At 43.5% G+C, this 13,098-nt stretch overlaps 1 protein-coding gene across 4 annotated transcripts in view; it reads right to left on the bottom strand.

Moving 5' to 3' along the window:
- The window catches only part of LOC113010886 (uncharacterized), a 31,908-nt gene extending 19,242 nt beyond the window's left edge, over positions 1-12,666 (bottom strand). For 2 of the 4 annotated variants that reach the window (XM_026150149.1, XM_026150150.1), the window contains exons 1-2: positions 6,700-7,212; positions 6,034-6,195 (exon numbers count right to left, since the gene is read on the bottom strand). In XM_026150149.1, coding sequence (XP_026005934.1) covers positions 6,034-6,195; positions 6,700-6,927 — 390 coding nt within the window. In that variant the 5' untranslated portion in view covers positions 6,928-7,212. Of the gene's footprint in view, positions 1-6,033; positions 6,196-6,699; positions 7,213-12,556 lie in introns of those variants that run through there. The other 2 variants (XM_026150152.1, XM_026150151.1) reach the window with 2 other exon arrangements.
- Between the last annotated feature and the right edge of the window lie 432 nt (positions 12,667-13,098).

The raw sequence follows: 13,098 nt of genomic DNA, 5'->3' as shown, positions 1-13,098 counted from the left end.
TTCAAGGACCCCAGTCTTCCTTGTTGGCATTTGCTTTGCCTCCCCCTGAGCCAATGCAACTGGGATGCACAAGGTTGACATCAGAGAAATGCTGGAGGAGGTTCGACGAGCAGTTGTGTATGTATTGTGGTTTGTTGGGCCATTTTCTGGCCTCTTGACGTGTCTGGCCAAAAGACAGTGCCTACCAGTAACTGTGGGCCGTGACAGGGATACTAAGTGGGCAGTGCCTCTCCAGATGCCGAGGGTCCCCGTATGCAACTCCCTACCACCCTGTGTGGCAAGACCAGGACCTATTCAATACAAGTGCTTTTGAAGGCAGGTGCCAAGCAGAGTCTGATTGACAGAGATTTGGTGCAACAACTTGTGAGGTTCTGGTAGCTGTAAATGCTCTCAATGGTCAGTCACTTCCCTCCGTCACTCACCAAACCAAACCAGCTGAACTTATTCGTTAACAAGTATCTACTACCTTGGTCCATTTCTCATTACTCCTGACAGTCCAGGTTCCTCAACACCTGACCTGGTGAAGTCCAAGCTGTTATGGCTTCAGTTAACAGCCATAACAGTTATGGCTTCAGTTAAATATATCGCAAATATTCCGAGATAGGCTTGGTTAGCATGGGTGCCTAGCCTGCTGACCCTTACTGGATACACACCTTCACGTTGAACCCCCAACATAAAGTTCCTAAGGGGACAACTGTGCTATCGTAAGAATAGCAACACCAAGGCTGGAAGACAGAGCAATACTGGAAGAGCATATGGGAGAAGGACACAACCCAAAACAGCAATGCTCATTGGCTAGTAGATCTAAGAACAGACCACAGCAAAGGTCGCCAGTATGAAGAATTGGACAGAACCAGGCCCTGACATGGTTCACGCCTACTGGCTGAAGAAGCTGACTGCACTCCACGAGCGTCTGGCAGCGGAGATGAACCAGCTGCTAGTCAATGAGAGACACCCAGAATGGCTAACTGAAGGCCGGACAGTTCTGATCCTCAAGAGCCCCCAGATGGTATCGGTGACGTCCAATTACCGGCCAATAACCTCCTCAGTACCACATGTAAGCTCCTGTCAGGCATCATAGTGGCTAAGATGAACAGTCACATGGGTCAATACATGAGTGGGGCACAGAAAGGAATTGGCAAGAATACCAGTGGCGCAAAACACCAGCTAGGTTGGTGGACTAGGCTGACCAACCTGTGCACTGCCGAATTGATTACAAGAAGGCCCATGACTTGATGCCCCACACCTGGATCCTGTAATACTTAGAACTGTACAAGATCAACATGACCCTAAGGGCCTTCATCAGGAACTTAATGGGGATGTGGCAGACAATGCTAGAGTTCAACTTCAAGCCCACAGCACAAGCCATCATCAAGTGGATCTACCAAGGAGATGCTCTGTCCTCACTACTGTTCTGAACCCATCAGTGAGATCATTGATAAGACTGGCTATGGATACTGACTATGGAATGGAGCAATTGTCAGCCACCTCCTCTACATGGATAACAGCAAGCTAATGCCAAGAGTGACCGAGACATCGATTCACTGATCCAAACCACCAGGATATACAACAATCACATCGGAATGTTGTTCGGGCTGGAAAAGTGTAGTCGGATGATAACAAAGAGAGGGAAGGTAGTCAGAACTGAGGGGATTGAACTACCAGAAAGCAACAATGCAGACATAGAGGACAGTTACAAGTACCTGAAGAGGCCGTTAGGTAAGAACGGAGGTTAGAAGCCTATCATCAAGATCAGGAAGCTCCTGACCATGCGTGGAGAGTTTCACCCCAAGTCCAGCACCCTTAGGCTGTATGGTAAGTGGAAGGAAGGAGGTCAGAGACTGGTGAGTGTCAGCACCACAGTCCAGGATTAGACAACGAACTATATTAGGAAGATGGCTCAAACTGACTGCCTGGTCAGTGACAACTTGAGCCAACAGAAACCCAAGAAAGAGGAGGAACCATCATGGAAGGACAGGCCCCTGCATGGTATGTACCACCGGCAGAGAGTGGAAGTGGCTGATATCCAAAAGTCCTACCAGTGGCTGGACAAAGCTGGACTGAAAGACAGCACAGAGGCACTAATCATGGCAGCACAGGAACAAGCTCTCAGCACAAGATCCATAGAGGCTAGGGTCTATCACACTAGGTAAGACTCCAGGTGCAGGCTGTGTAGGATGCCCCTGAGACAATCCAGCACAGCAGGGTCCAGATGCTAGCAGGCAGGGCATAAAGGGAACGCCATAACCAAGCGGCTGGCATAGCATAGCATAGCATAGCATAGCATAGCATCTTTATTTATAAAGCACTTTAACATAAAACCACAGTTCACAAAGTGCTGTAAATGCAAATAGCATAAGCGTCAAACTCAAGGCCCACGGGCCACATCTGGCCCGGCGGACATTTATCATTTTATATAGACTTATTATTATTGTTATGCATGGCCTGCCGATATGAGGCACTAATAACACACAAACTACAGATCCCTTGCTGAATGCTAGGCTAGCTGGGAACATTCCCGAAGCTAGCGAATTGCGAAGCTAGCCCCTTACAATGGCGAAGAGAAAAGTTGATTCTGAAAACAGAGCCTTTAAGCACCGGTGGGAGACTGAATATATGTTTACAAACATTGCCGGTAAACCTGTGTGTCTTATTAGTGGAGCTAATGTGGCTGTAATTAAGGAATCTAATTTAAGACGGCACTACGAGACAAAACATCAGGATAAGCTGAAAAACCTAAATGCAGAAACTACAGAAAGTAGAAGAGCTAAAGAAGAATCTGACATTTCAGCAGATGTTTTTCACCAGAGCAAAATCACAAAGTGAAGCTGTTGTGAAAGCAAGTTTTATTGTAGCAGAGGAGATAGCCAAATCAGCCCGGCCATTTACCGAGGGAGAGTTTCTGAAGAGCTGCGTGATGGTGTGCGACGTCTTGTGTCCAGACAAAATGCAGATTTTGGCAAATGTGAGCCTGAGCAGAAACGTATGTCAAAGTGTAACCGACATGAAACTGCCCTGGGACAAACTTGTTGGATTTGTAACAGATGGAGCACCGGTGTTGTGCGGTGAAAAAAGTGGACTAGTCAGCAGGATGCGAGTAAAGATGCAGGAGAACTGTACCGGTGAGTTAACAGCATATCACGGCATCATACACCAGGAAACGCTGTGTGGTAAAGTCCCAAAAATGGAGCATGTAATGATCACCGTAACGCAAACCGCAAATTTTATCCGAACTAAAAGTTTAAATCACTGTCAAATTCAGTCTTTTATGTGGGAAATAAATTCAGAGTTTACCGACATTCCTTATCATACAGAGGTCCGCTGGCTGAGTTGGGGAAAAATTCTCAATAGAGTTTTTGAGCTCAGCAAGGACATGGACATGGCATGTATGATGCGGTGAAGGCATTTCAAGTGAAGCTGTCACAAATGCACCAGTGCAACCTGCCTCACTTTCCCTGTTGCCAAGTAATGTTGAACCAAGTCAGCGCAACAATGTTCCCAAATGCGCACTTTGCTGATAAACTGAGCGCACTGAGTTTGCGGCGCTTTGGTGACTTTGAAGCACAAAATGAGAATTTCGAGCTGCTTCACAGCCCATTTACAGTCTACGTAGAAACTGCACCTGTGCAGATTCAGATGGAGCTGCATTCTAATGGGACACTATAAATATCTTTTAAGAAGACTCTTAAACTCAGAAAGAGAAGAGGCCTGTCTAACGTGCAAGGGCAGATCATTCCACAACTTTGGAGCAGCTACAGCAAAAGCGCGATCACCTTTAAATTTATACTTAGTTTTCAGTACCTTAAGGAGCTGCTGATTGGCGGACCTAAGGGAACGGGCAGGTGTATATAGTTGTAGTAGCTCCGAGAGGTGGGGTGGGGGTGGGGGGGGGGGGGGGGGGGCAGGCCATTAAGAGATTTAAAAACAAATGAGAGAATTTTAAAAACAATCCTAAAATGTACAGGTAGCCAGTGGAGTGAAACTAAAATGGGGGGTAATGTGCTCAGACTTGCTTGTTCCAGTTAAAAGACGTGCTGCAGCATTTTGCACAACCTGCAGACGCCTAATGGATGCATCACTAACCCCACAATAAAGTGTGTTACGATAATCCAACCTACATGTAACAAAGGCATGGATTACTGTCTCAAAAAGCTGTTTTGATAAGATGGGCTTTATTTTGGCTAATTGCCTCAAATGAAAAAAGCTAGATCTTACAACAGCTCTGACCTGGCTTTCAGGTTTAAGATCTGCCTCCATTTTAACTCCCAGATTAGTGATGACTGCTTTAGCATACTGTGCCAGCAAACCAAGATTTATAGCAGTGGTCTCAGAAGCACCACCAAAAACCATCGCTTCTGTTTTCTGCTCATTAAAATGTAAAAAGTTCAAAGTCATCCAGGCCCTTATTTCATCAAGGCATCTGAGTAGAGGGTCTACTGAGAAGCCATTTATCTTTTTAAGTGGGAAATAAATCTGGGAGTCATCAGCATAACCATGTTTCCTGAAAATAGAGCCAAGGGATCGGAGATATAGGAAGAAAAACAAGCGTGCCTAAAACTGAACCCTGTGGGACCCCACATTGAAGAGAAGCAGCAGAGGATACAAACTCACCAAGCTACTCACTCATACAGAAACATCTGTGCTGAATATGGCCTTGAAGTCCCAAGGTCAAAATGGGAGACGCCCCCAAGGGTGGTGGAGAATGACCGAGCTAAGATCCTGTGGGACTTCCAGATACAGACGGACAAAGCGGTGGTGGCTAACCAACCGGACACCGTAGTGATAGATGTAGCGGTTCCAAATGACAGCAACATCAGGAAGAAGGAACACGAGGAGCTAGAGAAGTACCAAGGGCTCAAAGAAGAGCTCGAGAAGATGTGGAGGGTGAAGGTAACAGTGGTCCCAGTGGTAATGGGAGCACTAGGTGGAGCAAGTCCCAAGCTAGGCGAGTGGCTCCAGCAGATCCCCAGAACAACATTCGAGATCTCTGTCCAGAAGAGCGCAGTCCTTGGAACAGCTAAGACACTGTGCAGGACCCTCAAGCTCCCAGGCCTCTGGTAGAGGACCGAGCTTGAAGGATAGACAACCCACAAGGGCGAGAAGGGAATTTTTTATATGTATATATAAAAATATATAAAAAGAGGTGGAAATCAACAGACACCCCATGTTACGATATTATAACAATAGTACTGCAATAACATATATTGCATATATTGCTGTAGATTATGTCTCAGACAGGCAGAGTTTCAGACCCAAAGTGCATACATGCAGGCAGGACTGAACTTAGTTTTATTGTTGGATCTACTGAGAAATAAAAAACCAGGGAGGCTAACTGACAAAAACAAAACAGACATAGCAGTACAGCGATTTACCACACAGACAGGGCACACATCAAGAGAGAGATCACAATGATTGACAGAGTAAAACACAAATAATATATACAAAAGGGGAAATCACAGCAAAGAGGAGAGACCTGGGGAACACAGCAGGTCATAATCTAACAGACGAGAAGGGGGAAGCAAAACTGAACACACTGAACATGGGACAAGAGACTGTCAAAATAAAACAAGAAACACACCAAGATGCAGACTAAGACATGGGGCTTGACACAGGGGCCATGATGAAGGAACACACACAGGAACAAGAGAGACTCGGCAAACATGAATACAAAATAACTCAAAATATTAGAGGAGCAGAACTCAACCCTAAAACATACTAATAAAGCAAAGCGTCATAAACCTAAAGGAAAACTCAAAAAGCTGTGTCACAAACCCCGAACCATGACACATTCTGGAATTTTGAAAAACTTTGGCTTTTTCAAAGTCATCTTCTCTGGCCATGGTTCTGAACACTTACACTGTGCGCTCAACAGTTTCACCCACCTCTCAAAACTCCACAGTTAACATCAACGTCCCTCAAACTGACCGTAGTTTTCAAGGAGATGAGATACCCACTCATGCAGCTGCGCATCACGTGAATGCTGAAAAAATACAGAGCACAGGCTGCCAGAGCAGCAGTACTGTGCATCATTACCTGCTGACTTTCTTCATAGCAGAGCTGTCTGGTTCCCTTTATTTGCTGTATCAGTTTCTCTTTGTGTTTCTCTAATTTAACTAGTGTCTCCTCCAGCTCTTTGCGGTCTGACCTCTGCTCCTGAAGTTCCAAGTTTTCCACTGCCACTGCGCTCTCCAGCTCCTACATCACACACAAAGACACAGTTAAAATCTGCAGAACGATATAAATGCTGGGATGATGAAACATTCACACACACAAAGTGCAGGTGAAAAAACAAAATTACGAAAATACACCAGCCCAAGTTACTGTACAGAGCTTTTCCCTTTGCTTGGTTGGTTTTTGTTCTGGCACCAGAAATGGCACTTCCCCTTTTTTAAAGTTCATAGAGAAGTCACCAAAATCTGAACATTTCAAGGACCAGGACATTTGGCAATCCAGACTTGCGCTGAACACGTGTGTGTTTACAGCTTCATGTTTGTGAGACTAGTCCTACAGCATCATGACATCACATGAGAGCATCATGGGAAATGCAGTGATGGAAGGGTCCCAAACTGGAAACCTTACAGCCACACACATGCATAAAAATGATATAGGTACTGTCCAAATGATCTCACAAATAACAGAAAACGTGATTTCGACAAAAAACACAGACACACACAGACACACAGATTCAAACACACACACCAGTGCTAGGTGCTGTGGTCTTCTTACTCTGATCTCGGCCGTCTTGGCAAGGATTCTCTCATCAGTCTCCATGATGTCGGCGTCCCTGGGAGATGACCAGCAAAGTAGACAGGAATGTTTAAGGAGGGATGAGAGAGAGCATTCGTTCTTCCAGTCTGCTTTTCCTTCATCATGCCCTCCTTCCCACGATCCCTCTATTTTTTCCTGCTGCACTGCTGGCTCCTCCATTGCTGCCCCTCTCTAGCTGTCGCTACACTGCAGAGGAGGCGGAGCTCCCTCTGTTAACGTGTCAGCGTCTGCACGCACGTGTGTGTGTGTGCTGGAAAATGCACACAGGCAGACTGCACCAGCGTGGAAGATGAGTCAGACCAGAGAAGGGTAGAGCCGACTTATGCATCAATGGAAGAACGCCCGCTCCTGTACAAGTCTCCATCCTTCATGTTTTCCTCCTCCTCAGTTTCCTGCCATACCACTGTTTCCTTCATATCCTTCTCTAGACTCTCCCCCTCTCCATCACCACTGGCCTCTGCAGTATGATCAGTTCATACACAACACACAGTGTGTGTGTGTGTGTGTGTGTGTGTGTGTGTGTGTGTGTGTGTGTGTGTGTGTGTGTGTGTGTGTGAGAGAGAGAGAGAGAGGGAGAGAGAGAGAGCCATCCAGCAGCAGTCTGCACAGCCAATCAATATCAATCAATATTCATTCTGCCCTACTTCATTAGCCAGCCGCACTGGTGTTTTCATCAAATAGTTTTCAAGAGCACAAATACAACCATGCAAGCAAAAGCAATGATCTTGGGTGAAGGGGTACTCTGAGAATAGGTGCATTGCCATTTTGTAGGTACTACTCAGATCATCAGCTACCTCTCATGTAATTCTGTGTAGTTACTCCTGAACAGCTAAAGTTTCAATAGGATGATGGCTTTATCTCCCACATAGTTTGTGCACTTAATCAAAATAGAGCTAGAACGAAGCACTGCAATGTGCTACCAAAGTCAAAATGCAAAACTGTTCAGGTATGTACAGTTTGGATGCTGCTCCTCTACAAGCAGTTACAGGTAGAGTAAAACAGTTCATCAGCCAATAAAATGTCCCCCTATTTGGAGTAAATAACTTTACTTTGTGTGGTTAGCATGTTCTGGGATTAGGTTAACCTGGAACTCCTTTTCTCTCAGGTCAAGCTAAGATTTAGTAACTGATTTGTGCTTTTTTGATTACTTTGAATCACCCGTGTTGCCGTCTGACCAGAATGAAAATAGCAGCCATTTCTGCAGAAAACAGCACATGCAGAGAAATAATGAGGTGATAACAGAAAGGAGATAGGACCAGATCAGAGACACAGATGGAGGAGGGGAGATAAAGCCACAGGACAGTACTCTCACTGTTACCATCAGAGGCTTGCAGATGGTTCAGGCAGAAACCGAGAAGTGCACGGGAAAAAGCAGAGGTGCTTTTATTAACAACAGATAGTGTTGTTGTAATAGTTCAGCATCTTTAAAAAGAAGAAAAATGTAGCAATGGGTTTTGGTCATTCCTTATAAAACCTGTTACAAATTACAGTTAAAGAATCTTAACCATGCTTAATTGGACTCATTTCTCAAAGATCGTGCAACTAAAAGGCATCTGTAATTTGATACTGTAAAGTCCCATTTTTGGGGATCAAAACAGTTCTCAGTGTGGCTTTTCATTGAACAGCCACTACCATTGCTCTAAACTTTGTCCAGCACTTGAAGTGCTTCCTGATTTGATTCCTTTTCTTATATATTGCAATATCTGGGGCTTGTTTGTGTTCCTTATTTTCCCCCTCAGTCTCTGACTGACCTACCTCCTGCCAGGTTTTAAACTGAGAGGAAAGATATATGCTCATAAACAGACTTTTGGGAGACTTGATGCTAAATTCAAATTAATATTAAAAAAGAGAAAAAAAACCCTTAGTTTAACTGAGGCTCCTGTTTGTTCAATTTCCCAAAAGAGTGAATTCCTTTCAGACTGGTGAACTACACATCCGAAGTGGCCGGCTGTTCATGAAGTTGCAAATTGCAGCATGCTACAGTCTGTCCAAGGTATCTTCCGTGCTCTGCTCAACATCTGCATTTTTAATGTGCTGTAAAATGGACTAATCTTGTTTAAAGTGATCGAGAAATGTAACTTTGTTTCCCTAAAGCTTATATATATCTCAAACCGGGAACTGTTTTGTACTTTTTGTTCTTTGTATGATCAACTTTTTTTTGTCAGTTTGGCTTCATGGAGCCTATTAAACAAATTGTGGAAAATCAAAAAACAAAAAAACAAAAAACAACAGATAGTGCCATCCTGGAACATTTGCTCCCTTCATGTCAGCTACTCAGCTGCACCCACACTACATGCTTAGGAATCCTGTGTCATGCTACTTATGTTTCCAACAACAACTATGTCATTTGACATCCTTGACACAGCATTCATAAGCATGTAGTGTGGTAGTGTTGTCCTGTATTTGCAGTGGTTATAGAGGACAAATCATTTTTTCTAGCTTTGCTACTCTAAGTAGTCGCGCATCCTCACGGTGACACCCCAGGAAGTGAAAGGAAGCTTCTAACGTTGTTTCCTTCCACTTAAAACACTTTGTTTTGAAACATGATTTAATTTCATTTTCATTGCTCACCCCTGCTGCCAACCCAACCACAACCTGATGTCATTAACGCCACAGGACATAATTTCTTGTATTGTCCTTTTAGTTCGAGTAGTGTAAAAAAACAATGTTCCTTTCCTTCACATTCTCCTAATTCCTGAAATTATAGCCAAGGCTGTCTCAGCAGCTGCCTTTAACTAGCTAGGCTACAGTCCCTGCAGCTTACTCACTTTGACTGATGTTTTTAGTTCTTATGAGTCTTCCATGATGTTTTCTCCATAAATAATTAAACCCTTTGTGGTACAAGCCTGATCAAATGTAATGTAAGAGATGTAAGTCACTGTAAGTTATAGTTTGCTTGTCAATTCATCAGATTTGTTTGAGAAGAAGTTTCACTGTGTGATCAATTTCTAATGTACAGCTATCCTCTATCTACACACACACGTCTATCTTTGTGCTGCTGTCCATGACTGCAACTACAGTGCTCTATCTAATATTCACACACATTCATATTCTGATAGATGCATTGGAGAGTAATGTGGGCATAGCAGGTTGCGTAAAGATGAGCGAGTTCGGTGTGGAAGAACTTGCACAGTGAGAAGAATGAGCGCTCATCTCAACCCGACAGACCACCTTTGGTATGAATGTGGGCCTGGCCTTCTTGTCTGATCTCAGTTAGAAACACTTCTAAAAGAATGGACAAAAATTCCCACACACTCCTAAACCTTGTGGAAAGCTTTCCCAGAAGAGTAGAAACTGTTATAGCAGCAAGGGTGGCCCGCCATCATATTAAACCCTATGGATTAAGAATGGGAAGCCACTCAAGTTCATATGTGTGTGAAGGCAGATGAGTGAATACTTTTGTGTTTTATCTGAGATGTTAACAATTTAAACATAACCATATTTTTAAAAAGGGGGTTTTATATACCCATTTGATAAATACTTGTAAGTAGGGCTGGGTATCGTCACTGATTTCTAGAATCGATTTGATTCCGATTCACAAGGTCCCGATTCGATACATTTGTTCAGTAGCCTATTGAGCGGCAGAAATGAGGCTTTCTTGTTGGAAGTAAGTAAAAGGAAAACACAGCGGCCCACAGGCTGTAAACAACGGTAGACTTGTGCGTAACAAGCAAGCGAATAATGCAGAAAACAGATTTGTAGACGGGAAACTGTTCTTGAAGTACAGAGAGAGAGAGAGCTGTGCATGAAGTGTGATTTTATCCTGGTGGAAGCAAAACAGGAAAAGTCAGAGGGAATTCATGACGATGTTTGCGTGAAGCGTAGTTTGGATCTTCTTTTGCTGCTGGTTCAGTCAATATTGGAGAGAGATAAAACCTGCAGCTTCAGAATCAGCACAAAGAGGACGTAAACACAAAGCGCGGAGCCGCCGACGGATCAGAATCAGCTCGCGCTTTGTGTTTACGTCTCAGTGCAGAATCCGTGTTCCTGCTCTCCTTCACTGTTTTAACTGTTTGGTGGTTGTTGAAATTTTCTGAGGTTTAACCTGAGGACAAAATAAATTTATATTAAAAAATCGATTCAGGATTTTAATGAATCGATATCAGGTTATTAGGGGTGGGTTTTTATAATCGATTTATCGATTAAAATCGATTCTGGCCTGGATAACGTAAAATCGATTCATTAAAATCCTGAATCGATTTTTTAATATAAATTTCTTTTGCCCGAAATGCCAGAATCTCTGGTGAAACCTCACAAAATTTCAACAACCACCAAACAGCTAAGACAGTAAATGAGAGCAGGAACACGGATTCTGCACTAAGACGAAAACACAAAGCGCGGCCCGCGGATCAGAATCAGTGAGATGTCGCCTTTCTCACCCGACGGCACGGACACGGTCGGGGCTGAAAGCCGACAGCTCGCTGATTCTGATCCGTCGGCGGCTCCGCGCTTTGTGTTTACGTCCTTTTTGCGCTGATTCTAAAGCTGTTAGTTTGATGTCTCTCCAAACAATATTGACGAACCAGCAGCAAAAGAAGATCCAAACTACGCTTCACATAAACATCGTCATGAATTCACTCTGACTTTTGCTGTTTTGCTTCCACCACGATGCACAGCTCTCTCTCTCTCTGTACTTCAACAACAGTTTCCCGTCTAAAAATCTGTTTTCTTCATTATTCGCTTGCTTGTTACGCACAAGTCTACTGTTGTTTACAGCGCTGTGGGGTTTGTTTGTTTTTTCGTTTTACATACTTGCGAAAAGAAAACCTCATTTCTGCCGTTCAATATTGAACAAATTTAAACTTTTTAAAATTATGCAAAATGCAAAACACTGTGTCTCTAATCAAACCGCTGTAACGTCAGAGGTAATGTTCATATGTTGATTAATGGTTTTCTTTCGTTTTTGATGTACTGCAGAATATTTTTTATAAAATCCCAGAACAGGAAAATCACCTTCATGTTTAAATGTGTTTTATCTTCAGCTACTTTGACACAAAGGCCTCTGCTGTGATGCTCACACCTTTGATAAAGTCTTGCGTGTGTCAGCTTCCTTTTCATAGATACAAAAATATGTAAATGTGCTGATCTGAATTATAATATTTCTGACTGTCAAAATTTCCCAGATTCAAATCGAATTGAATCGAATCGAATCGAATTAAATCGTGGATCGAATCGATTTGGGACCTTGTGAATCGGAATTGAATCGATTCTAGAAATCAGTGACGATAACCAGCCCTGCACGTTATCCAAGCTAGAATCGATTTTAATCGATAAATAGATAATCCAAACCCAGCCCTACTTGTAAGTGTTACAGTTGTTTTGTTTTATGTGGATTCAAACACACAATTATGAGTATGTCAAAATTAGATATCTTTTTATTCTCAATCTTAATCTGCTGCTAAAACTATTACAATGCTGTTGTTGTAGCGACTACCAGCTACTAGAAAACTGATGCGTTGCATTAGTGGGTTATTTATCACCAGGAACATTAAATTAGTACAATTAATTTCACTTTGATCTGCCAAAGTCGTCTCCACATCCCGCTCCGCTTTTACATGTGCAAAAACAAAGAGCATTTCTCATCACGTGTCAGCATTTTCACATTCTGTACATCTGGGTAAGTATGTCAGAACATGCCATATACATAGTTACAGTTATGTATATGATATTATAAAAGCCTACTACAAACTACTTGCCTAAGGACTGGAGAAACATGTGTCAGTCTTCTGGAGTCTACATTAAGACAGAAATGAGCACTGAGCGCAGAGAGTAAGTGTTGCTGTTTTACCCTCCATCCTTGGGGGTGCTCGCTCGCAGCGTCCTCCGACACTCCACAATAAACCGCATCATTGCTGCAGCAGCAGTGTTACTGGCCGAGCGTCAGCCCAGCCTCCTCACTCCTTGACTGAGCGGTCACTCCTGCGTCAGCAGCAGACACTGACAAGGAAATAAACAGGATTTCCTGTCCGACCTTTCAAAATAAGACCAGGCCGTGACAAACCTGCGCTGGATTTTGGACTCGATAAAACAGCACTGAAGTGTAAAGTTGGCGTTTGGCTGTTATGACTGTCCTCCCAAGCGGCCCACCTGTTGTACTGAGTCCAGTTCATGCTTTCTGACCCTGACCCACAGCTGTGGAGAGAAACGTCTCTCATATGAGAATTTTTCTTTAGTCTTGTTGGGTCCACAGAAGTCTCCACGGTGGTTTAAGCAGTGGCGGAGCGGGGTGGCTTACTGGGCTCAAGCCCAGGTTGTTTTTTCAGTCTTTTGGAGTGTCATTTTTTCAGTTAGATGCCTGGTTGACAGCTGTATAAAACAAAAACTACACAC

The sequence above is a fragment of the Astatotilapia calliptera genome, chromosome 18 (genome assembly GCF_900246225.1).
Source record: "Astatotilapia calliptera chromosome 18, fAstCal1.2, whole genome shotgun sequence".
NCBI classification, from domain to species: domain Eukaryota; kingdom Metazoa; phylum Chordata; class Actinopteri; order Cichliformes; family Cichlidae; genus Astatotilapia; species Astatotilapia calliptera.
This window is presented reverse-complemented; position numbering and strand designations above follow the sequence as displayed.